At 43.4% G+C, this 26,389-nt stretch overlaps 1 protein-coding gene across 8 annotated transcripts in view; it reads left to right on the top strand.

Annotated features, from left to right (window-relative positions):
* Positions 1-1,002: 1,002 nt before the first annotated feature.
* TNRC6A (trinucleotide repeat containing adaptor 6A) overlaps positions 1,003-26,389 on the top strand; it is a 161,293-nt gene continuing 135,906 nt past the window's right edge. For 3 of the 8 annotated variants that reach the window (XM_019820783.3, XM_019820785.3, XM_019820778.3), the window contains exon 1: positions 1,009-1,113. In XM_019820783.3, the coding sequence (XP_019676342.1) occupies positions 1,034-1,113 (80 nt within the window). In that variant the 5' untranslated portion in view covers positions 1,009-1,033. Of the gene's footprint in view, positions 1,114-26,389 lie in introns of all 8 variants that reach the window. The other 5 variants (XM_019820779.3, XM_019820780.3, XR_002150537.2 and 2 more) reach the window with 4 other exon arrangements.

The following is a 26,389-nucleotide window of genomic DNA, read 5'->3' as shown; positions in this document are numbered from 1 at the left end:
ATAAAAATAAAAAAAATAAAGCTATTTGTATAATGGGAACCTCAGCTTAATGGGAACCTCCCAGGATGGGAGGTTTACAAACTGAGACCAGTGGAGGCCATGGCAGGTCCACATTTCCTACATCACGCTCAGTCCTCATGAAGTGATGAGTTTTTCCTTCTTGGGCTCTCTCTCCTTCTCTGTCTCTCTTTTTTTTTTTTTGAGTTTTATTTATTTATTTTGAGATAGAGAGGGAGAGAGCAAGCAGGGAGGGGCAGAGAGACCCTGTCTCTCACTTTTTATTCAGAAGGTGGGTAATTAAAACCTCATTAAGTGTTGGGGCACCTGGGTGACTCAATCAGTTAAGCATCAGACTCTGGCTCAGGTCATGATCTTGCAGTCTCTGAGTTCAAGCCCTGCGTCGGGCTCTGTGCTGACAGCTCAGAGCCTGGAACCTGCTTCAGATTCTGTGTCTCCCTCTCTCTCTCTGCCCTTGCCCCACTCACACTCTGTCTCTCTCTCTCTCAAAAATAAAAAAACATTAAAAAATGAAAAAATTAAAACCCTCATCAAGTGTAGCTCTGGGGGCACCTGGGTGGCTCAGTTGATTGGGCGTCTCTTAATTTCAGCTCAGGTCATGATCTCGTGGTTCATGGGTTCAGGCCCCACATAGGGCTCTGTGCTAACAGCATGAAGCCTGCTTGGGATTCTCTCCCTCTCTCAAAATAAATAAACTTAAAAAAAAAGTGTAACTCTATTGTAGTCAAAAGATTTTGGAGTATTATTTGTAATATTAATAAAAATGCAGTCAAACTGTCTTTGCCATCCTCCTGCATTCAGATAGGTTTTCTTGAGTGGGGAAGGAGGGGGTGAGATTAGTTAGCACCCAGGAGGTTTGCATATGGGTGCGCGTGTCTTAGGTAAATATACGTCGCTGGCTGTGTTTGGGAGGGAAAAATGATGAACAGCAGAGAATCACTAATATAATGCAACCCCTTCATTTCTCAGGTGTGAAAACTGAGGCCCAGAGAGGTGATGTGATTTGCCTAAAGTCATGCAACTAGTGGCAGAGCCAGGCCTAGAAGCCAGGTGTCCTGGCTCTCACGACATTCCGCTGCCCGAGGAATGGAACAGGTAGTATCACTCACGCTGGGGGCCGTGGGTCAGTCTGTCCAGCCCACTGCTGCCTGGGCTTCCAACGAAGGAAGAAGCCAGAGCAGGGCTGTGGTCACTGAGTTGAGATGCAAGGAACATTTCCAGCCTCTGGGACGAATAAGTGACATCCCAAGCAATGCATTAGGACAGGGACTCAGGCGCAAGAGTGAAGGGAGATGCCCTCAGAACCGGGTACCAGTTGCAGGAGCCCAGGTAGAAGTTGGGCCCTTCCTCAAACCTGAAATAACAGCCAGAGGGACTGAGCTCCTGAACCGTTCAATCTCTCCGGGTTAAGAAAAGAATCCGCCCCACTGATGAGAACCATACAAGCCGGTCTATAAAGTAGAATGCCTTCACGGTTGTCATGACACTGTGGTTCCAGAGAATCCTTTTTCCTTGAATTAACCCAGATATTCACTCTATAACTCAGGGCATGGTTTTCTTCGCAAGACTGTTGATTAGGACAGACATGGAGTCCTTATCCGCATTCTACCTGACCTTTCTGCGGTTTCTTTCGGCTACCACCCGCCTCCGTCATTCACTCTCGTTCCATCCTCAGGCCCCTTTCCGCCTTCCTGCCTTCCGTCCTTCTTGCTTACTGCCTATTTGGAGGCTTCCCTAACCCTTCAGACTTGATGCTTGACTCCACCTTCACCCGATTCAGCATCTTCCTCTGGCTCTACTTCTGTAATGGACATTGTGTTGGTTTCTCCAGCATCCATCCATCCCACGCCCCTAGCAGCAGCAATACAGTTTGGGGAATTAAAAAGGCCTGGTCCACACACTGCCACTGGCACCATGTTGGTTTCCACTTCCAGACAATCCTGTCTCTTCACTACTTACTCTAGAATCGAAGTTCCAGGAGTAAGCATCTGATCACCCAGGTTCATGGCTACCTCTTTGGACCTGGCTCCTTCTGACTCCACAGTAGGAGTTTCGAGAGGAGGCCAGTGCCTTAACTGCCCTCAGGTTCAATCCCAGGGAGTAATTCCCCCAGAGGGGATCTGGCACTAATAAGGGAGGGATTCTAGATCAGTGCTGTTCAAATAGAATAGTAATGCAAGCCACACATATAATTTAAAATCTTCTAGTAACCACATTTAAAAAGGTAGGAACAGGTGAAATCAATTTTAATGGTACATTTTACTTCACCCAATATTTCCAAAAATCCATCATATCAACATGTGTTCAATATTTAAAAGATCATTACTAAGATATGTTCCTTTTTGGTTTTGTTGTTAGAAGTCTTTGGAACCCAGGGCGTATTTTGATACTCACAGCACAACTCAATCTGGATGCTAAATTTTTATTGGAAATACTTGATCCGTATTTATATTTACAGCTGAAAAAGTCAAATCACATACTCAAGCTGTTCCAAGCATACTTAAAAGTTTTCCAATTACTGGATCAAGTACCAAAAAAAAGAAAAAAAAAAAAGTTTCCCCTTAATATCCACTTCCACATCGACAAAATAAATTCATCTTTATTAGAACTATTGTTTGTAGCAAAAGCAGATCAAGGTTAGAGTTAAGTCTATCCAAGTTATGTGACTTCACGGACTCACGTCAACACAGCATTTACATGGGACGTAAAGGGGGTGTTGCGTACATTGAAAAGTAACTGTAAGTTCACCATTGCCAGCAAAACATTCTTCAAATTTTTCTTGTAGGTTTTGCAGATAATTTACGTAATGCCGGTTATTACAATTAAAAATCTTTTGCACATATTCATATTATAAAACGTGTTAAGTCATTGCATAAATCATTGATATATATTATAAGAAACTTCCATGTCAATGTAAATTCTTGTAGCCTTCTAGCCAGGTGACAAGTAAGTTTTTTGTCCCCTTAGAGCTTCAAATTTATCTCATTCATATATACTGTGATATCAGTGAGAAAGCATAAATTACACTGCCATGTTTGGTCTTTGATTATTAAATATTTGGTAAAAATTCCTTTGCTTTCAAGCAAATCTTTTTTTTAAGTTTATGTATTTATTTTGGGAAAGAGAGAGAAAGCCTGAATGAAGAAGGGGTTGAGAGAGAATCCCAAGCAGGCTCTGCACTGATAGCGCGGAGCCCAACGCGGGGCTCAAAACCAAGAAACGTGAGATCAGCTCTGAGCCGAAGTCAGACGCTTAACCAACTGAGCCACCCAGGTTCCCCTGAAGCAGATCACTTGGAATTCACAGCACAGTAAATCTTTGTAAAACTCTTCTGTGACCCAACGGATGAACACGGATAGAGAGACAAGATCATCACATTTATTGCTTTCTATTCCTGTCCATAAGCTGGTGATTCACAGCATTTGAATGTATACACTGAACAATTTTAACAGCTATATCCACGACACTTTCTGCAGAGTCTACTTCTGAAAACGAACACAAATATTTTCAACATATGTCAGACGGTGGAATGAAGCAATAAGGGAAACATCAGTCTCCTGTTTTGAAATTACAATAAATCCAGATTTTTTTCTTTTACTGAACATAGCTGGAGCACCATCTGGCATGAGAGAAACTAGTTTTTTTCATATCTAACTGAATTTCTTCTTTGTCATATGTAAAAAAAAAAATTGTCTTTAATCTGTGCCACAGTTTATTTTTTTAAGCAATGAATTGAAACTAAGGGCGTCTGACTCTTGGTTTCGGTTCAGGTCACGGTCTCACTGTTTGTGGGTTCAAGCCCTGCATCAGGCTCTGTGCTGACAGCATAGAGCCTGCTTGCGATTCTCTCTCTCCCTCTCTCTCTGCCCCTCCCTTGCTCGCTCTCTGTCTCTCTCAAAATAAATAAATAAACTTAAATAAATAAATAAATAAATAAATAAATAAATAAATAAATAGACAGACTCCGGGCACCCAGCTGGCTCAGTCAGTAGAGCATGCAACTCTTAATCTCGGGGTTATGAGTTCAAGTCCCATGTTGGGTATAGAGATTACTTAAATAAATAAACTTTAAAAAAAATAAATAAATAAAAATAAATATACCTAAAGTATTAATTGGGTTGTGTCTCATAACATAACTTGGCTATAATTTGCTATTTTTTCAAAATTTGAATTTATCTTTGATAAATTCTTTTATTCTATGGGCAATTGGTGGCTTAACTGAAAATTGTTCACTTTTTATAAAATATCTTTTTAGTCTTTTTCTCATGATTTTCTAAAAACCTTTTCACAACTGAAGTAATAATTTACCATCTTTTCATTAAAAATTATGTGCATGCATGTGTGTACAAAATCCAAATCATTTTCTAGTGGGCCAAAATTATATTCTCTGATCTTGTTAAAATCTATTTGGAAACTTCTTTGTTCTGCATTTTATTTTGTTTTCAGACAACTAATTTCATCTTTTTTTCTTTTATTATTTTATTTATTTAAATGAATTACTTATTAGTGTTAAATTAAATTATTATTATTTACTTATTTTTATTTATTTTGAGAGAAAGAGAGCACTAGCAGGGGAGGGTCAGAGAGAGAGGGAAAGAGAATCCCAAGCAGCCTCCACGCTGTCAGCACAGAGCTCCATGTGGGGTTCAACCTCACGAACTGTGAGATTCATCTGTTTTTTTAAAACATTTTGTTTTATTTATTTTTATTTTAGAGGGTGGGGAGAGGGGCAGAAGGAAAGAATCTTAAGCAGGCTCCACGCTTAGCTCAGAGCCTGACAAAGGGCTCACTCCCACCACCCTGGGATCATGACCTGACCCAAAATCGAGTTGGACGCTCAACCGACTGAGCCACCCAGGCACCCCAGCTTTTTTTTTAATTTTAATGTTTATTTATTTTTGAGAGAGAGAGAGAGACAGAATCTGAAGCAGGCTCCAGGCTCTGAGCTGTCAGCACAGAGCTCAACATTGGGCTTGAACTCATGAACCATGAGATCAATGACCTGAGCTGAAGTTGAACGCTTAACTGACTGAGCCACCCAGGTGCCCACCCAGCCTTTTTTTAAATTGTGAAACATAACATAAAATGTACCATGTTTTAAAAAGATTTTAAGTGGGGCACCTGGGTGGCTCAGTCGGTTAAGCGTCCGACTTCGGCTCAGGTCGTGATCTCGCGGACCCTAAGTTCGAGCCCCGTGTCCGGCTCTGTGCCGACAGCTCAGAGCCTGGAGCCTGTTTCAGATTCTGTGTCTCCCTCTCTCTGACCCTCTCCCGTTCATGCACTGTCTCTCTCTGTCTTAAAAATAAATAAACGTTATGGGGCGCCTGGGTGGCGCAGTCGGTTAAGCGTCCGACTTCAGCCAGGTCACGATCTCACGGTCCGTGAGTTCGAGCCCTGCGTCAGGCTCTGGGCTGATGGCTCAGAGCCTGGAGCCTGTTTCTGATTCTGTGTCTCCCTCTCTCTGCCCCTCCCCTGTTCATGCTCTGTCTCTCTCTGTCCCAAAAATAAATAAACGTTGGAAAAAATAAATAAATAAATAAATAAATAAATAAATAAATAAATAAACGTTAAATAAATAAATAAATAAATAAATAAATAAATAAATAGATAGATTTTAAGTAATCTCTGTGCCTGACATGGGGCTTGAACTCACAACCCCGAGATCAAGAGCCACACGCTCCACCAGCTGAGCCAGCCAGGCACCCCAAATGTACCATTTTGAGTGTGCAGTTCTGTGGCATTTGATGCCTTCCCACTGTTGTGCAACCCTCGCCACCACCCATCTCCAGAACTTGTTTTGTCCTCTGCAGCTGAGTCTGTGTGGCCCTTAAACATGAACTCCCCACTCTCCCCAGCCAGCCCCGGCAGCCTCCGTGCTATTTTCTGTCCCTATGAATCTGACTGTTCTAGGCACCTCCTATAGCTTGGATGATACAGTATTTGTTCCTTTGTGACTGGCTTATTTCACTTACTATAACGTCTTTAAAATTCATTGATGTTATAGTACGTGTCACATTCCATTGTAAGGACATGCCACGTGTTCACCCCTTCGTCCAGCAGCGGACACTTGAGTTGCCTCCAGCTCTTGGCCACTGAGAAGAGTGCTGCTGTGCCTGTGGCTGTGCAAACATTTGATGGAGCCCCTGCCTTCACTTCCCGGGGGGGATACACCGAGATGTGGAATGGTTCAATTTTACAGTTTGTCTAGGTTTCGTTTTTTTGAGGAATTGCCACACAGGTTTTCACAGGGAAAGTCCCCTTCCGCCAGCAACGTACGAAGGTCTCAGGTCGTCCTCACCGACATGGGTTATGTTTTGGTAATAGCCGTAACGGACGTGAGGTGCCATCTCATTCTGGTTTCGAGTTGTGTTGCCCTAATGACTGGAACGTGATAGTGGCCGTGTTTTCATGTGTGTCAGCAATTCCTTTTTAAAAAAATGCTGTATTTGAGGCGCGCCTGGGTGGCTCAGCTGGTGAAGCATTTGACTCTTGATTTCAGCTCAGGTCATGCTCTTGCGGTTTGTGCGTTTGAGCCCTGTGTCGGACTCCACACTGATGGTGAATCTCACTGCTTGAGAGTCCCTCTCTCTCTCTCTCCCTCTTTCTCTCTGCCCCTCCTGTGCTTGTGTTCTCTCTCTCTCTGTCTCTCTCAAAATAAACAAATAAACTTAAAAAAATTCTTTGAGTGTAGTGGACACGCAATATTACATTAGTTTCAGATACATAACACAGTGACTGGACGAGTTTATGGATTATGCTATGCTCACTGCAACTGTAGCTTCCATCTGTCACCAACAATGCTATTATAGTGTCATTGACTACATTCCTTATGCTATGCCTTTTATGCCTGGACTGTCTTCATTCCATAGCAGGAAGACTGTATCTCCCACCCCTCTTCACCCATTTTGCCCATCCCCCACTCCCTCCCCTCTGCCAGCCATCAGTTCTGTGTACTTCCAGCTATGATTCCGCTTTTTGTTTGTCTACTCATTTGGTTTTTTTTAGATTCCACATATGAATGGAATAATGCAGTATTTGTCTTTCTCAGTCACATTTATTTCACTTGGCAACATACTCTCTAGGCCCATCCGTGTGTCCACATTACAGCAAATAGCACGATCCCATCCCTTTTTATGCCTGCAGGCTTTTCCAGCACGCTCACGCATGCACGTGCACGAGTGGGTATGCCTGTCTGTGTACCACCACTTTCGTATCCATTTGTCCATCGAGGAACACTTCCTTGTCTTGTCTATTGTAAAGAATACTGGGGGCGCCTGGGTGGCTCAGTCAGTTAAGCGTCCAACTTCAACTCAGGTCACGATCTCGCGGTCCGTGAGTTCAAGCCCCGCGTCGGGCTCTGGGCTGATGGCTCAAGCCTGGAGCCTGCTTCCGATTCTGTGTCTCCCTCTCTCTCTGCCCCTCCCCCGCTCATGCTCTGTCTCTCTCTGTCTCAAAAATAAATAAACGTTAAAAAAAAAATAAAAAAAAAAGAATACTGCAGTAAACATAGGGGTGCATGTATCTTTTCAAATTAGCGTTTTGGGGTAAATATCCAGTAGTGGAATTATTGGATCATATGGTGTTCCTATTTTTAATGTTTTGGAGGAACCCCCATACATTTGCTTTAGTGGCTGCACCAATTTACGTTCCCACCAACGGTGTGGGGGGGGGGTTCCTCCACAGCCTTCTCAACACTTTATTTCTTGTCTTTCTGATACTAGATGTTCTGATTTGTGTGAGATGGTATTTCACTGTGGTTTTGATTTGCATTTTCCTGACGATGAGTGATACTGAGCATCTTTTCATGTATCTGGTGGCCAACTTCTTTTTTTTTTTTCAACATTTATTTTTGAGAGAGAGAGAAAGACAGCATGAGCAGAGGACGGGCAGAGAGAGAGGGAGACACAGAATCCAAAGCAGGCTCCAGGATCCAAGCTGTCAGCACAGAGCCCGATGCAGGGCTTGAACTCACAGACCATGAGATCATTATCTGAGCCAAAGTCGGACACTTAACTAACTGGGCCGCCCAGACGTCCCCCAACTGTATCTCTTCTTTGAAAAAATGTCTATTCTGGTTGCTCTGCCCAATTTTTAATCAGGTTATTTGAGAGGTTTTTTTGGTGTCGTGTTGTATAAGTTCTTTACATATTTTGGATACTAATCCCTTATCAGATATGTCATTTACAAATATCTTCTCCCATTATGTAAGTTGTCTTTTCATTTTGTTGATTGTTTCCTTTGCTGTGCAGAAGCTTTTTATTTTGATGTAGTCCCAGTAGTTTATTTTTGCTTTTGTTTCCCTTGCCATCAATTCTTTCTTGAATGTTGAAAGAAAACCTCTTATCAAATTCACTCTGTGTTTGCTGAAAATGCTTCAATATTTTCCACTTTATTATCTTTTTAAATGTTTGTTCTACAACAAACACAGCATTTTTGTTTTGCTTTGCCCAGCAAATTACAGTTGCCATTCATCATGAAATCTGTGGTTTATCTTCTTTCAGTCTCTGCCTTTTTTTTTTCTTTTAACTCTTCTGGTCATAGCACTAGATTCTGCATCTCCATTAGGTTCTGAATTCATTGTGTGCCTTCATTTTAAATTTAAACTTACAACCCTGGGTGGCCCATTCGGTTAAGCATCCGATTTCGGCTCAGGTCATGATCTCACAGTTTGTGAGTTGGAGCCCCGCGTCAGGCTCTGTGCTGACAGCTCAGAGCCTGGAGCCCGTTTCAGATTCTGTGTCTCCCTCTCTCTCTGCCCCTCCCCGGCTCATACTCTGTCTGTCTCTCTCTCTCAAAAATAAATGTTTAAAAATTTAAAAAAATTGTACCCCTACATAGAAAAATTAATTGTATTCTAACTAAAAGAATATGGATTTTGATTTAATCACCACTTGTGATTTACAAAGATATCATGCAACCATACTGTTTGCATAAAATATTCACATAAACACATGACAGTGTTATGTGACTGCACAGGAAAGATCCTTCAAACTGAATCAGTCCGTTGGCCCCAGTCAGATTGGGGCCGTGCTCACGTGTAATCCCAGGAACATCTCCTTGTGGCTGACCTGTGACACTGTATATGCTGCACGGGTCCTGCACGTGCCCTACCACGTAGCAATATTTCACGTGATGCAGTTATTATCAGAGTGCACACTTGTTTGTCCTATCGAAATAAAATGGAACTTAACAGAAAAATGGCTTACACAGATTCAGTTTTGAAATTCTAAAAATTAAGTAAAACTAAGAACTAGCTCTCCACTCACATTAGCCACAGCTCAAGGGCTCAGTGGTTACAGGTGCCTAGAGGCTACTATACTGGGGAGCACAGTAGAAATGCAAAACCACAACAATATGTGGCCTAAGCAATTCCTCTGCTTAGTTTCTTCCTTGGAGGAGCTTTGCACGTGTGCATGAGAGGGCATGCAGGACAGCAGTTGTTAACCAGAACAACCCTTAAATCCATCCATTGGATGATAGACATAAAAAAAAAATGGCAGTGTATCCATTCTAAGGCATTTTATGTGCCACAGTTTAAAATTTTTTTTGAGTTTATCTATTTTTGAGAGAGAGGAGAGATAGTGTGTGAGTGGGGGAGGGACAGAGAGAGAAGGAGACGCAGAATCTGAAGCTGTCAGCACAGAGCCTGATGCGGGGCTTGAACTCACAAACTGCGAGATCATGACCTGAGCCTAAGTCAGACGCTTAACGGACTGAGCTACCCAGGTGCCCCTCTGTGCCACAGTTTAAAACAGATATTTAGTTAGATCTCTAAGACATATTACTAGGTGGGGAGGGGGGAAAAGCAAATTGTACAATGTGATGTAATTATTTTAAAAATGTCGCATTGGGGCACCTGGGTGGCTCAGTCCGTTAGGCATCTGACTCTTGATTTCAGCTCAGGTCATGATTTCAGGGTCGTGAGATCCTGCCCAGCATTGGCTCCATGCTGAGTGTGGAGTCTGCTTGGGATTCTCTCTCTTCCTCTCCCTTTCCTCCTCCCCCAAAATTGCACACTACCGTCTCTAAAAAAAATAACTAACTAAATAAAAATACCACATTTTAAAATTGATTAGATACATGGATGGATAGATAGATGATAGAAAGATAGAGATGCTAGATGGCAGAAATATTTATAGATAGGTAGATAGATAGACACACAGACACCAGAGTGGCTACCGCTGTGGAGGGAGAGAGAAAACTTAGACTAACTGAGATTTAATAAGAAGAATACATTAGTGCATTACTCATATAATTAAAATTAACTTGGGGGAAAGAAAGAACTTAAGGGGAAGTCCTGATAAGTGGAAAGATTAACAAAGACACCAATTAAGTAGAATTAACTGCAATACAGATTATATGGTGTCTAAATAAGTGTTATCACATGGTTATAATATTTAATGCATATGTCAAAAGTAATTCTTCAAAAAGAAGATGCACAAATGATATGGTGGCCTTTCTGTAAACTGAAAATGGGAAATGCCAAACAGTGATCAGAACTAATTTATGAGGCTTGTTTCCGCCAGCCCTCTGGCTGGCGTCCAGCATACCCATCACACTCTGCTGTTGCATGAAAAGCCTCCAGACCACAGTCCCAGTTGGCATCCAACCCACTGCCCTCAACATTTTCCAGCTGTTCCTGTAGTTCCCGTTTTTTTATATCCACTGTTCTTTTCTTCTGCTTTCTTTGTTTCTTAAATATAGACATTGATTGAGTGGTCATTAGGATCTACACAACGTAACCTTTCTCAAGAAAGAGGGCTGGGAAATCTACGGGTTTGAGATCCTCAATGTGCCCTTCTTTACCTTAGAAAAACTCAGTTCCAGGAGCACCTGGCTGGCTCAGTCAGTTAAGCACCTGACTCTTGATTTAGGCTCAGGTCATGATCTCACGGTTCGTGAGTTCAAGCCCCACGTGGGGGTCTGTGCTGACGATGTAGAGCCTGCTTGGGATTCTCTGTCTCCCTCTCTCTCTGCCCCTCCCCTGCTTGCTCTCTCTCTCTCTCTCTCAAAAATAAATAAACATTAAAAATTTCTTAATAATAATAATAATATAAAAAACCAGTTTCCAATGAATAGATACCTAGTGCCAGTTTCCTGCTTTTTCAGGAGTGCCAGTTTGTCCCAGGGCCTCTAGGACAGGGATTGATAAATTTAATCATCGTCTCAAATTACCCTCTCTCCACAAGACATTGATTAAATAGATCAGCCAAGAAAGACAACAAAATCAGCAGACAGACCAGAGAATCTTCTCGAACTTTGTATAAACGCATCCTGAAATTGGTGTTTCTTGGGAACTTTTGCTTCAAACCATTCCCTAAATTGAAACTGCATTCCACTTCTGTAAGATCACAGCCTTTTACTAAAACAGAATTATGGAAACTGCCTAAGCAGAGAATGTGTGTCTATGAATAAAACTGAAATGAGTTAATCTGTAAAACCTAGAACCATAACACCAACAAAGATGGCACGATTCATACCGCAAATGATGAGAAGGAAAAGTAAACAAGAGAGCATTACCTTTGGAAAGCAGAAAACATGAGGACAATGATAAGACCTAATACAACAGAAATAAAAAAGACTTAGGCAACCCAATCAGAAACAAAACACTTTAGATTTTTTAAATCTAGTTGTATCATGTTTCCAAGAGACCAGCCTAACGAAAAGTGAATCAGAAGTGTTAAGCAGGGGGAGGAAGTGTTAAGGGGAAAAGGGATGGTGTTCTAGAACACATCAGGAATACAAACAGAAAGGAAACAGGACAGCAATAGCAATTCTAGAGGGAAGAGGACATATAACCAAAGCATTTTAAGCAGAGTTATTTTTTGTGATAGAAAGTACAATCTCCCTAAAGGATAATAACTTTTATGAACGTCTGAAATAAAAAGCAAAGCACTGATGGAAAAAAAAAAGATAGAAATTGTCAAAGAAAGTAAGACTCTGTTTTGTGTTTTTAAACCATTCGTATTGTAATCATCATGTATTTTTCTGGTCAGAGTCCTACCCGAGCTCTTTCTGATTCCAGGACGATGTCCAGAGTTTATGTGCTGCCTGAGCTCATTATAACTAGATCAGTAAGAAAAAATTAACCCCCTGTGATAAATGGAGCTTCCGGCATTGAGGAAACAAGAAAATCTTCTTACTACACACACTCTAGCAAATGCCATTTCCTGTATCAAACAGTTCCTGTTTGGGGCACCTGAGTGGCTGAGTCCGTTGAGTGTCCAGCTCTTGGTTTCAGTTCAGGTCATGATCTCCTGGGTTTGTGGTCTTCAGCCCCTGTGTCAGGCTGCTCCCTACCAGCACAGATTCTCTCCCTCCCTCACTCTCTGCCTCTCCCCCACCCCTGCTCTCTCTTTCCCTCTCTTTCTCAAAATAAATAAACTTAAAACAGAACAAAACAATTACTGTTTTAAAATTTTAAGTCAACAAGTCCTTGGAACTATTAAAACCAATCTCTGATTTTAAGAAATTTCCTTGCCTTTCTTAGTTATCAAACTTAGGTGAAAACTTAATTTTATGATGAAAGAAATTCATAAAAGTACAGATTTAATTTAATTTTATGACTAGCATGTAAATATCTATTTAACGTGTGTGTGTGTGTGTGTGTGTGTGTGTGTGTGTGTGTGTGTGAGTGTTTAAAGAAATCTAACTAAAGGTCCCTGGCTGGCTCAGTCAGTAGAGCATGCAATTCGTGATCTTGGGGTCCTGAGTTTGAGCCCCACATCAGGAGTAGAGTTTACCTAAAAAAAAAAAGAAAGAAAGAAAAGAAATCTAAGTAAAAACCAATGTTTTGCATTCTCAAAAGAGGTGGAGTCAATACTTTTTTAACTTAGAGGTTTACCTTAAGTACCATTGAATTTATTGCCTCAAATTTAAAGCAAGACTGAGGCAAAGAATGTGGGAATTAAAGTAATTATTTCTATAGAACTATGAGAAATATTGACAAAACTAAAATTGAACAAGAGATTAACAAACTATTTCCATTCTGACAGAACAAAATGTAAGATAATCAGATTTGAATAATGGAAGTAATAAATGTTGCATAATAAATAAATACATCCAAAAGTATGTATGATCTTCAAACATGCATAGAACACATTAAAAATGATATATTGGGCCAAACAAAACCTTAAATAAATTCCAAAGGCAGAAATTGCACAAGTCAAATACGTGATAAAAACAAATTATGAATGAATTACATCAGGATAATGAAAAAAATCAGGATACGTAGAATTAAAAAAAACTTTTTAAATGTTTATTTATTTTTGAGAGAGAGAGACAGAGTATGCGGGGGAGGGCGCAGAGAGAGAGGGAGACACAGAATCCGAAGCAGGCTCCAGGCTCTGAGCTGTCAGCACAGATCCCAACACGGGGCTTGAACCCACCCACCAAGAGGTCATGACCTGAGCCAAACGCCCCCATAGAATTTTTTTTATCACCCATATAAATTACTTTGGAAAAAGAGGGGAAGAAAAACTCCGGTTTCTGTTGATGTACCAAAGAACACAAAAAGAACAGTACCTTTCAAAACTGATGAGATGTCAGCAACCCAGTAATTAGAAGCAAAATCATAATTTTAGATGCTTTTATTAAGACAGAATGAAAAGAAATGAAATGTTTCTTTTTTTTTTTTTTTTAATTTGAGAGAGAGAGAGAGTTCTTGAGAGCAGGGGAGAGGGGCAGAGGGAGAGAGAGAGAATCCTAAGCAGGCTCCGTGCTCAGCGCAGGGCTCAATCCCTGCGGGGATCAATGAAATGTTTCTGATAAAAAGGGGTTACGAGGGGCACCTGGCTGGCTCAGTTGGTGGAGCCTGCGACCCTTGATCTCAGGGTTGTGAGTTCAAGCCCCACATTGGGTGTAGAGATTACTTAAAAATAAAATCTTAAAAGAAAGGGGGGGGGGAGGTAGTTGCAAAAAAGAACTAAAAGGAGCAAAATAGCAGGTAGATGGAATCAAGCCTGCTAAAAACAGACACGGCAAAGTTAAGCAGTAGAGAAACAAATGTTAAATCCAGGATCTGGATCTCTGATGAGATCAATCAAATAAAGTAACTCTAGAGACATTTATCCAGGAAAATAGAGTTCATATTTCAAAATTTGGAAATAAAAAGGAGGTTCAGCTAGAGATCCAATTGAGATTTAAAAAGATATAAAACAGGGGCACCTGAGTGGCTCAGTTGGTTAAGCATCTAACTTTGGCTCAGGTCATGATCTCACATTTGTGAGTTCAAGCCCTGTGTAGGGCTCTGCGCTGACAGCTCGGAACCTGGAGCCTGCTTCGGATTCTGTCTCCTTCTCTCTCTGCCCCTCCCCACTTGTGCTCTGTCTCTCTCTGTCTCTCAAAAATAAATAAATGTAATTTTAAAAGTTAAAAAAAGATATAAAATAATCTGTGCTGATTAATTTTTTATTTATTTTTATTTCTTAGGTTTATTTATTTTGTGAAACAGAAACAGCATGAGTGGGGAAGGGGCAGAGAGGGAGGGAGGGAGGGAGGGAGAGAGAGAGAGAGAGAGAGAGAATCCCAAGCAGGCCCTGTGCTGCCAGGACAGAGCCCAGCCTGATACAGGGCTTGAACCCATGAAGTCGTGAGATTATGACCTGAGCAGAAACCAAGAATCAGACACTTGACCAACTGAACCACCCAGGTGCCTTGCTAATTAATTTTCTAGATTATATCATGGTTGGTTTTTTTTAACCAGGATATATGAGGACTGATGCTTATTAATAGATTTCCAAATACTCAGCATTTCCTACATTCCTGAAATATGGTAGGTTTTTCTTTTAATAATATCTTATTTAGGATATGATACTTATAGGGGCACCTGGGTGGCTCTGTCAGTTAAGTGTCCAACTCTTGATTCAGCCCAGGTCATGATCTCCAGGTTTGTGAAATCAAGCCCCAAGCGCAAAGCCTGCTTGGGATTCTCTCTCCCCCTCTCTCTCTCCTTTGCTCCTTGCATTTTCTCTCTCTCTCTTTCAAATAAATAAGCTTTAAATATATATTTATAAATGAGCTTGGTATGCAGTTTTGGGGACATGATTTTGAGGTTTGGATGTGGCTTTCACAGAAATATGAACATTGTTTCCTTCTCTGTGCTCAGATATCATTTATAGAGAAGTAGAATTGTCTATTTACTGGCTATTTAGAAGAATTCCTCTGAGAAACCCTCAGGGTCTGGTGGATTTTCCACAGGGAGCCGGTTGATAACATTCTCTGTTTTGCTCTTGTGCTGGCTTATATTTTTCTAGAATATCATCTATTTCAATCAGTTTGTCAAATTTAATTGCACAAAGTTTTGCAGAGGTGCTAAGTCTTTTCATTTCTTCTGCATGAGGTTATTTCTGCCTCACCTTTAATATTGGTTTTGGTGCTTTCCTCCTTTTTTTTTTTTTTTTTTTTTTAATTCGCCAACTCAGATTTCATTCATTTTACTCTAACTGACCCCATCCCAAAGACTCTGTTAGGCTTGAGGAATTGCACTTTTTATTTATTTGTTTTCTTTTCAAATTCACTGATTTCTTTATTGTTTTCTTCTGATTTTCTGATTTCTTGAGATATAATGTGTTGTTCTTTTGTTAACTTCTTCAATTGTGCACTGACTTCATTTATTTTAGTTGCTTTCTTTACTGACATGTTGGTTTGAGGCTATGCGTTTTCCTCTTAACCCAGCTCTAGTCATATGACATAGATTGTGCCATCTATTAAACTTGACTTCATTATTCAAGATACTGGGGACAATTTGGTTACAGTTTTTCTCTAATCTCTTCCCCTAAATTTTCCCCCCACCCCAATGGGTGGTAGGTTTTTCCTAATAATTTTTCTCTTTTTAAGAATTTTTTAATGTTTTATTTATTTTTGAGAGAGAGAGAGAGAGACACACACACAGAGTATAAGCGGAGGAGGGGCAGAGAGAGAGGGAGGTACAGAATCCAAAGCAGGCCCCAGGCTCTGTCTAAGCTTCCAGCACCGAGCCCAACGCGGGGCTCAAATGCACAAACTGTGAGATCATGACCTGAGCTGAAGTCTGACGCTTAACCGACTGAGCCACCCAGGTGCCCCTCTAGTTTTCTTGAATTGTGATTGGAAAATGGTCTGTACTGTTTGTACTTCTTTGCATTTCACTAGGATTTTCTTTGTGGTCCAATATATAGTCCGTTATTGTAAAAATTCCACAGGCACATGGAAAGGTGTCTCCTTCTCTCATCAGTGGATAGCATTTGATACAACATGAGAAAACCAACCTTATTGAATATATATTCAGGTGTTCAGGGTATTCTTGATGTCCCTATCTATCATGGGAGAGATGAGCAGCAGTTCGGTCTGTTAGTCCTCTGTGTGTGTTGGAGTTTGATGCTCTGGTCATTTTGATGTTGTTTTCGGTTATTTCCTCAATCATTGCAATTTTAGCCTAATTGTGTAGCGTGTGTGCCCTGGGTTATAAAATCGCCCCGGTGGTCTTCAGTGACGCTTGGGTTTGATTTTGTCTGACACGAATGTCATGAACCTCGCTTTCTTTTTGTTAACTTCACCTGACATGTCTTTGTTCATCCATCTCAACCTTCCTGAGAAACTTCCACGTATTCTTTGGTGTTCAACCAAAAGTCAGGTTTTGCTTTTTTGACCCAATCTGAAAGGCTTTCTCTTTCAATCACTTCTTTAAAAAAGCAGAAAGTCCCACCTATGCTGATTGAAATAAGAGATGCTTTCTCTCAATTCTCTCATCTTCTATTTTCTGTTCTTAACATTTCTTCGGTTTTCTCCAATTTGATGCCCGCATTATGTTTGCTTTGCTTCGCCTCACTTGGTACCTGTGTGTTTCTGGTAATTAGCTTTATAACTTTAGCTTGCCTTTATACTTTTAGATAATATTGTAAACCCCTGCTTCCTCATTTATCCGTGTTAGGAAATGTCTCACCCAGCTCTTCCAGAAATCCCACAACGTCCCCTCCTTACCAAAAGTGGGGGTTAGGGACAGCCACCATGCACCCCCTCCTGCCACACCTGCACTCGGGAGACTTACCTGATTCATTTTCTTTAAATTTTGTTTTAATGTTTATTTAGTTTTGAGAGAGAGAGAGAGAGACAAGGCGCAAGCAGGAGAAGGGCAGAGAGAGAGGGAGACACAGAATCCGAAGCAGGTTCTGGGCTCTGAGCTGTCAGCACAAGAGCCCCACGCGAACCCACACACCGTGAGATCATGACCTGAGCCGCTTAACCGACTGAGCCACCCAGGCGCCCCTGATTTACTTTCTTTATTGTCTCCTCTTCTGTCCAATCCCTTTTATGACGGAGGATGGTTAGAGTGAAGGGGTTGAAAGCAATCTAACCTCCTTTCCTGCTTTCCTGCCGTCTGGGAAAAACACTGCCGGCCCCTGGCTCTTTTCCGGCACTCTGGTAGAACAGTAAAGTGAAGGCAAGGGTTTCGCCTCCAGTGGGTCGGGAGAGCCTTCTCTCCTGGCTGGGGCTCATCCCTCAGTTGGCCCCTCTCCAAATTGGGGATATTCCTCAGAGTTTTCAGGATTTTCAGCTTTACCTTCTACCCATTCCTCAACCCCTCTTCTGGGGAAACAGGGCGGAAGCTGCCCATTGTTTCAATGAAGCTTCTCTATTTCCTCCATTGGCACTTTAAAGCCATAACGTGGGGTCATAAACCTCCTTCTCTTCTTCTAAATGTTCTTGGTGTTTTTTTTTTTTTAATCTAGATTTTGTCAGTTTTTTGTTCATTTCATTATACTGGAAGAGGAAACATCTATCTTTTTGTTTCTCTCCACCTTTATGTCCCAGAGATCCCTTGTTCTTTGCAGCATAATACTCTGAAGTATAGATGTACTGTAATTTAGCTAACCATCCTCTTATTGACAGAGTGGTTAATTAATGAATGGAGCCCATATTTAATGCCCAGTGTGAGAAGGAAGCAGGGAAATGATCATGTCTACATAGAGCTGGTGGAACTGTTCATTGATACGGTCCCCAAAAGATGTCATCTTGAAAACATCTGAGCTCTTTAATTCTGAAATCCCATGTGTAGAAATTGATGTTAAGATAATAATTATAGCAGAGCCACATGCTCCCTGTGCAAGAATCTGCAGTGGTGCTTTACTTGGAAAAGCAAAGATGGTGGGAACGCAGTTATTCAACAATTGAGGACTGGTTAGCAAATTACTGTACAGCCACATACAGAAGCATATGCAGCCATTGGTTACCGTGAAGGGCAGTGAAGAGGCCTTACTTACCTTGTTTGAGAGAGACGGCCTGAGAGTGCTGCCCTGGTGTGTTTTCGTCTTCTTTCCCCAGCCTTACAGTAAGTGGAAATACTGCCTAGATTCTGGCAGTAAAGTAATTCCTAGTCCTGGTTCAGATAAAGGTAAGCCAGCTCTGGGGGCGCCTGGGTGGCTCACTCGGTTGAGCGTCTGACTTCGGCTCAGGTCACGATCTCGCTGTTTGTGGGTTCGAGCCCCGCATCAGGCTCTGTGCAGACAGCTCAGAGCCTGGGCCCTGCTTAGGATTCTGTGTCTCCTCTCCCTGCCCCTCCCATGCTCACGTTCTGTCTCTCAAAAAATAGAATAAAGCATTAAAAGTTTTTTTCTTTAATTAAAAAAAAAGGTAGGAGAGCTCTAAGTGTGTGTGTGTGTGTGTGTGTGTGTGTGTGTGTGTGTGTGCACGGCGCATGCACACACACCCACACATGCTTCCTAGGAGTGTTTGCAAAAGTAGATAAGCTAAAGAAAATTATTTCTACCAACTTCACGCCCATGGCGAGCACGGAGTTTATTTGAGAGAAATTTCTTGATAAACTGCTTAGAAGAGAGTATGAAATACAAATGAGTTGAATGTGGTCAGAACTGCCTTGCAAGAGACAGGCAGAAGAATCTTCTGGTTTATTCCAGAAGTGGAAAGGGAGGAGTGGGAAGAAATGTCGGGGTTTCCCAAGACCACTCTCAGGTTTGATGGTTTTCTAGAAGGACTGATAGAACTCAGAAGAGCTGTTATAGTCACAGTTAAAGGGTTTTTTTTTTAAGTTTTTTTCTTTATTTTGAGAGAGAGAGAGACAGCGAGCAGAGGAGAGGCAGAGAGAGAGGGGAGAGAGAGAGAGGGAGAGAGAATCCTGAGCGGAGCCCAATGCGGGACTCAAACTCACCATGAGATCATGACCTAAGCCGAAATCAAGAGTTGGACGCCTTACTGACTGAGCCACCCAGTTGTCCCCACAGTTTGTTCTATGAAAGGGTACAGATTAAGCCAGCAAAGGGAAAAACTGCACTGGGCAGAGTCCAGGCACTGGCTTCTAGTTGCATCTCCAAATGGGATCATATAGGCAACACTTGATTCTCCCAACAGTGATGTGTGACCAGTCACAGAATGCCATCATCCAGGGAGGCTCACCTGAGCCTTGGTGTCTGTGGTCTTTCCTGGACGTCAGTCATGTGAGGACTGTGTGACTGGTCCTAATTGCCCTCCCTCCAGCCTGTCCAGAAGTCTCACTGATAGAGCACGGCCCAAAGTCCCCACCACAAATCACACGTGACAGAAACTATCCGGCAGGGCCCAAGCCCCAGGTACAAAGACACTCTTCTCACGCGGGTTATTCCAAAGGCTTAGAGGTCAACCAAAACCGTCTTATGAAATGTGCAGGGTTTGACCATCTCAAGCCTGCTGAGTTAACTCCATAGGGCACAGAGGGAGGGATACATGAAGGGGCACCTGGGTGGCTCAGTGGGTTAAGCGTCCAACTTCAGCTCACGTCATGATCTCACTGTTTGTGAGTTCGAGCCCTGCATCTGTCTCTCTGCTGTCAGCGCAGAGCCTGCCTCAGATTCCCTGTCCCCCCCACCCCCACCTCTCTCTCTCTGCCCCCCACCCCCCACTCTGGCGCATGCTCTCTCTCTCTCTCAAAAGTAAGTAAACATTAAAAAAAGAAAAGAGAAAAAAGGGATGAATGAAAACAGGGAGAGGTCAGAAGACTCTTGTGGGCAGTGACCTGCTGATAATCCCCAAACCTTCAAGAAAAGCCTATAATAATAAGTCCTAAAATGCTTTCTGTAAATGAAGATCTCCTGAAAATCTCTGAGGAGGTAGTTCTGCATCAGAGAAAAAGTGTCTGGGGCAAGAATGGTAAAGAACAGGAGTGGAGACCACAGAGAGCAGGGGAGGGTAAGCCACGGGACTAGGGGCGATTGCGCAGGGGGCAGGGCTTGGGTGGAGAGGCTGTTTGGACGAGGAGAAGGGGGCAAACATATTTTCTGAAGCATCATTTCACTGTCTTCTTTGGATGACTCATTGTCATAGTACTTTTTCTCAAGTAGTGGCTTTCAGCCCTGGCCATACATTCCAGTCACGTGGAAAGAATTTTTTAAATGGTCCCGCCCCAAATGAGTCAGAGTCTCTGGGAATCGAGGCTGGCTGGGCATTGGTATTTTTTTTTTTTAATTTTTTTTTCAACGTTTTTTCAACGTTTATTTATTCATTGGTATTTTTTTAATTCCGTGGATGAATCTAATGCATAGACAGTGTTGAGATTCACTGCTCAAAAGCATCTGTGGCCATCTTGTTGACACAATACCTTCAAAAAGGGCTTCTCAGCCTCACCATTATTGATATTTTGGCCCAATAATTCTGTTGTGGGGGAGGGGGTGTCTTGTACCCTGTAGGATGACATGTAGCAGCTCCCCTTGGCCTCTACCTATTTGCCAGTAGGACCCTGCTTCCCCAGTTGTGACAATAAAAAATGCCTCCAAAACACTGCCAGTGTCGCCTGGGGGGGTGGGGGTCGAAATCACTTCTGGCTGAGAACTGCAGCCATAAAAGAATTATTGAAGGTGGCACTTGCAGAAAATTTTCTTGGGGGGACTGATCTCTCTCTGCCCCTCCTCTGTCCATGCTCTGCTAGCTCATCAGTCAAATCCGTGAGAGGTGCTGGTGGAGGCAGCTGACGTGTGGCCCACGATCAGTGGAAAGTTACGAGCAGTTGTCTTGCAGAGAAGATGCACACCAATGTAAATGGGAAATTTTCTGAGTGTTTCTGAAAAATGGTGTTTAAAGGACAGGCCGGGGGGGGGGGGGTGGTGGGGAGAGAAAAGAAAAAAAAGAGCACAGCCTGGGAACGAATCCTAGCTGTGTCATTTTTCACCGACTTATCTTGGTTTCTTAGTTAGCTTTTACCTACCAAAGCCAGTCTAAAAAAATGGCTGAAAGTAACACCACTTTATAGCTCATGAGTCCGCGGTCAGCTGGGGGGTTGTGCTGGGCTCGTCTGGGCTCCCGCATGTGTATGGGGTCAGCTGCACATTGGAGAAGTGACTTTGCTGATACCAGGCTCCATCACATGCCTGGGTCTTAGCCAGGATAGATTCCTCTCCACCTGGCCTCTGGTTCTGCAGAAGGCTAGCGAGGCCTTGTATGCGTGGTGACGTCAGGGTTCCAAAAGCACAACTGGAAACATTCATGGCCTTGGCCCTTCATCCCTTCCCCTGCATTCCTTTGATCTAAGAAGATCACAAAGCCAGATTCCTCTCTTGGTGGGAAGAGCTGCAAAGTCATTTGCAAGGTGACAGACACAGGGAGGGATGGAGAACAGGCGGTCATTTCTGTCATCTACCACATTTGAGCAAGCTTCTTAACCTCGCAAAGCCTCTATTTTCTCCGCGGGGGAAACAGGGGGAGTCTTGGCTACCTCCGAGCTGTGTAGGCTCAGTGCCTCGTGCACAATTGGTGCTTCTATACAATAGCTGTGGTTACTGGCTTGTCATTCTGCTCTGTGATATACTTCAGGGGTCGCACTTTCCTTCCCAGACCTTGTTGGTCTGTCCCTCCTCCCATCGCTGACCGAACAACTTCAAGCTGCCTGAAGGTACCTCTTCCCGACCCGTGCCTCCATGTTTTCGCTGATGCTGTTCTTTCCACCTGGGACAGCCACCTGTCTCCTTGGTGGCCTGAACTCTTAGAGGCGGCCGATACGCAGTCGGCTCTAGCGCCTGTCTCTTGCCCCGGCCCTCCCCCCGTCCTTCTCTAAGGTCAGCGGTGACTTTAGGTAGCACACGCAGGGAGCACTGGATATCCTGAACGATGCCATGAGAAAGTCACCTCCCCTTCTGTTTTTCATTACTTCTCATCACACAGGGGAGTTTCCTTTTGGTGCTGGTGCGTCTTTAACATCCCAGGAGTCCTTGCCAGCCTCCTTTTTTTTTTTTTTTTTTTTTAATAGGCAGAAAGTGAGCCTGGGTCTCGGACCTTTCAGTAGGAAAAAAATATTAGCACTGAATTGTTTCCATCATTTTTATTTTTACAGTTACTTTCCTTCATGGCAAAAGATACTAGTTTTACATTTTTCATGGTGCTGTAAAGTCTCCTTCCAAACCGCTTTTATTTGGCCTGTAAAAAAAGGAACCAATTTGGAGGGGAAAAACCTTAAATAAATATCAATGTGGGCGATTGCTCAGACAGGACAAAAATAGAGGGGGAAGGAGCGTGATAGGTTCGGGAAAGGAAAATCCTGAAATGGATCAGCTCTACGAGCTCCTCTAATAAAAATCCCACGGTGCTAATAGGCTCCCCAAGTTCTTGTTGGAGTCACGCCTTTGTCTAACGCTGGATTCACAGTCTGTGAGGGCAGGGAGCAGGTGTTCCCTGTCTCTGACACCAGCTCCTCACGAAGGTGCTGGCCGATTCCGCACTCCAGTACCGTCCGTGGGAGACGAGGGAGTAGCCAGTGGTTCATAATCCCGTACTCAGCCCAACTGCATTCTCCTCGCGGCGGTGGTAGGAGAAGAGGGGAAGAAAGTACCGAGAGTCGTGACTGTAGTAACAGGTCGTAGTAACAGGAGGAGTGGCTGTTGTAAGTGGCAATAGCAGAGATGGTTGCGGTACTACTGGCAGGAACCGTGTACTGAACACCTAATGTGGGTCGAGTGTTGGACCGAGTTCTCCATGCGTCTGCTTGTTTGTTCTCATCGCAACCCCGCAAGCTACTCTTCCGACCTCCGTTTTACAGATGAGACATGGAGGCTTGACGAGCTCAGATAATTGGCTGGGAAATAACAGAGCTGCGAGTCTAAGGTCACTGTGACTCCCAGGTTCGTGCTCTTCACGGCCAGAGACAACATCTCCCGCAAGGGTCTCCGGAACGCGATGCTTTGTACCCTTCCAAAGGCAACGGAAATGCTGCTTCAGCAATTCGTGTATAATTTAAAGGAATTCTGAAGCAATTTGAATATTTAAATTATGTCTTACCGAGGCAATGTAAAAAAAAAAAAATCTGCTTCTCTTCAGCCTACTACTAGGATCCCCAGAGTTTTGGTGGACTATTTGAGAACCCTCCAGTCTCTAGTCCGTCTCCAAACACCCCCAGCCCCATCCGTGCCATCTCCAGCTTCACTGGTCTCCCGTTTCACTGAAGAAATGAGATTCAGATGGAAAAGTACTGGCACAAGCTTGACCGAGGTTCTCTAATAAAGACACTGTGCATCACGTCTCAGCTGCTGGCTGTTGCCATGGCGACAGCCACAATTTCTCCCAGACAGCTTGGGTCTGAAGGGAGGGTGGACCCTAGGGGAACAAGTGGATTTCTCCAACCTGTCAGTCCCTCTCACCTTTTCTGTTCCTGTCATCTCCCCCACTCCCACCAGCGCCCCCCCCCCCGCCCCTCACTTCCTTAGATGACGCTGACAGCGGGTACCAGCACCCTCCGGGCCATCGTAATTAGCATTTGGCTCTGAGCCCAGTCTTCTGGCAGCACATTCCTCACCTTCCTCGCCAGCCAATCTCCTTTCCCCAGCATCCCTCCATCGGTGCTGCCCACTGCTGCATCTGCGGCACCAACAACCTCAGCACCAAGGTCACCACTGGGGCCAACGATGACGAAGCACCCCCTTCCTCCTTGGTTGGGCGTTACACCGGCTAATGCCTCACTCTTGTCTGAGCCGCTTGGTGTAATAAGACAGCGATACTGGAAAAAGAGGGTGTCCTCAGGAGAATGGGTAAGGGGAAACACCAGTCCTTGGAGGGGCTAAGAGATTCCTTCGGTTTAGGATTCCTCAGTTAAGTTCTCCTGGACGGAAGGGACGAAGCCAAAGTGAGCACGGAATACCCCCAGAAAGGTGAGGAAAGAATCAAAACAGTTCACATGTGGAAGCAGCTTGGAGCCCGGGGCACTGACCATGGTGGTGGTGATGATGCAGGTGAGGACAAGGACGTTGACCAGGAGGATGACAACAGCTCATTGACTGAGCACTTGCTGTATGCCAGACACCCTACGAAGCACTTTGCAAGCATTATTGCACATAATCCTCACATCAGCTGCACGGTAGCAGGTACTGGCCAGGTGGTAGCTACTGTTCCTACATCCAGTTCACAGGTGGGGATCTAAGACGTAGAAAAGTTAAGTATCACACCCCGAGGAAGAACGATCCCACAAATCCAAAATGTGGGCCATTCTACGGGACCACTGGCCTGGACTCTTCAAAAATATTGGTGTCATTTATGAAAGGGTAGGGATATCTCCCAGAAAAAAACAAGAGTAAAGAGACTAAGAACCAAATGCAATTTGTGATCCTACGTGGAATCCTGATATGGAAAATAAAAGCTGTATAAAAGACGTTTGAGGGACATTTGGTGGGACTTTAATATGGGCTGTGTATTAGATGACATTAGGAATCACTGTGAATTTTTATTAAGTGTGATATTAGTCTTATGCTATGTAGGAGAACGTACTTATTTTTAGGTGGATATAGGCGGAAATATTTAGGGAACAAGTCTCATGATGCCTATAATTTACTTGTACATATACATACTCTGTGATGTTTTCTTTTTTTTTTTTTTTTAATTTTTAAAATTTTATCCGAGAGAGAGAGAGAGATAGCACAAATGGGGAAGGGGAGCAGAGGAAAAGAGAGAGAGAATCCCAAGCAGGCTCCACACTCAGCACGGAGCCCAACGCAGGGCTCGATTCCATGACCCCTGGGATCACCACCTGAGCCGAAATCAAGAGTTGGACGCTCAACTGACTGATCCACCCAGGCGCCCCCTGTGACGGTTTCAATCAGTTCTCTGATTCTCTGGACTCCAACTGGGGTCTTACAATTCAACTGTGACACTACCCAGAGTTAGCTCAGACCCCACAGGTTAAGGGGTTGGTCCCACAAAACTGCCCCACTTGAGATACCAGCCCACAGTCCCCTCAGGAAAGCATTTTACGTATATTCACTGGTTTATTATGAAGGCTACCACTCAGGAACAGCCAAATGGGGAAGATGCACAGGGCAGGGGAGAAGGGCATAGAGCTTCCATGCCCTATCTGGGCTGGGCACACTGCCCTCCCAGCCTCTCCATGTGCTCGCTAATCCCTGTTATTTGGAGGCTCTTATGGAAGTCTCATATCACATAGGCAGGATTGATGAAATCATTGACCATTGGCGACCTACTCAAATCTCCAACCTCTCTTCCCTCCCCAGATGTGGGGGGTAGGGGGGTTGAAAGTTCCAACCACTTAATTGTGCCTTGGTCTTTCTGGTGACCAGCCCCCATCCTGAAGCTACCTAGGGACAGCGAGTCACCAGTCATTCATTATCATACAAAAGACGCTCTTACCACTCCTAGGGATCCAGGGGTTTTTAGGAGCTATGTGCCAGGAACCTGGGACAAGACCAAATTTTGATTTTTGTTATGATATCACACTTATACACACAAATATAGAGCAAATATAGCAAAATGTGAATAATTATCGAAACTTGGTGGTTCCTCATTGGGTTGTCAGTAGTATGTCACATGGTTCATCGTAGTACTATTCTCTCAACTTCTCTGTATGTATGAAATTCTTCATAGTAGGTGTGAGGGAAAGTAGAAAAGAAAGGTTGAGTCACTTGCCTAAGGTCACATAGCTATAAGGTGTCAGAAGTGAACTCTGATCTGAGCCACCTGGCTTCAAAGCCTGTGTTCCAGAACCCTGCTCTACTGCTCACCTTAGAGATACCAGAAGCTTCCCTTTGTAAGGGACCATGTACTCAGCAAAGGTAAGGAAGCAGGTTCTGGCACGGTGTGAGAATTCCCACCGGCCCAAGCAGTGAAACAACCCTTCAACTATTCCTTCAAGAGAGATTTTTGTGAGACAACAATGTGACTGTCAGTGGCTAAAGAAACGCGGTTGTGAATGAAAGCAGACAAAAGTTCCCGCCTTTGTGCGGTTTACATGGCAACCCCTTTAGACTACATTCTCAGAGTCTGGCATCAGATACCATTTGAAACATATTTCTGGGTGCAGCCTAGGGAGGGGAGTCGGGAGCCTATAATTTTTGTAGCATCAAAATATCTGCAATTATCAATAACAACATCAACATTAACAATAGCATCAAGAGTATGTCTTAAAAGCACCGAG

Source organism: Felis catus, chromosome E3 (assembly GCF_018350175.1).
Source record: "Felis catus isolate Fca126 chromosome E3, F.catus_Fca126_mat1.0, whole genome shotgun sequence".
In the NCBI taxonomy this organism is placed as follows: Eukaryota; Metazoa; Chordata; class Mammalia; order Carnivora; family Felidae; genus Felis; species Felis catus.
Note: the sequence above shows the minus strand (reverse complement) of the source record. Positions and strands in the feature narration are given on the sequence as shown.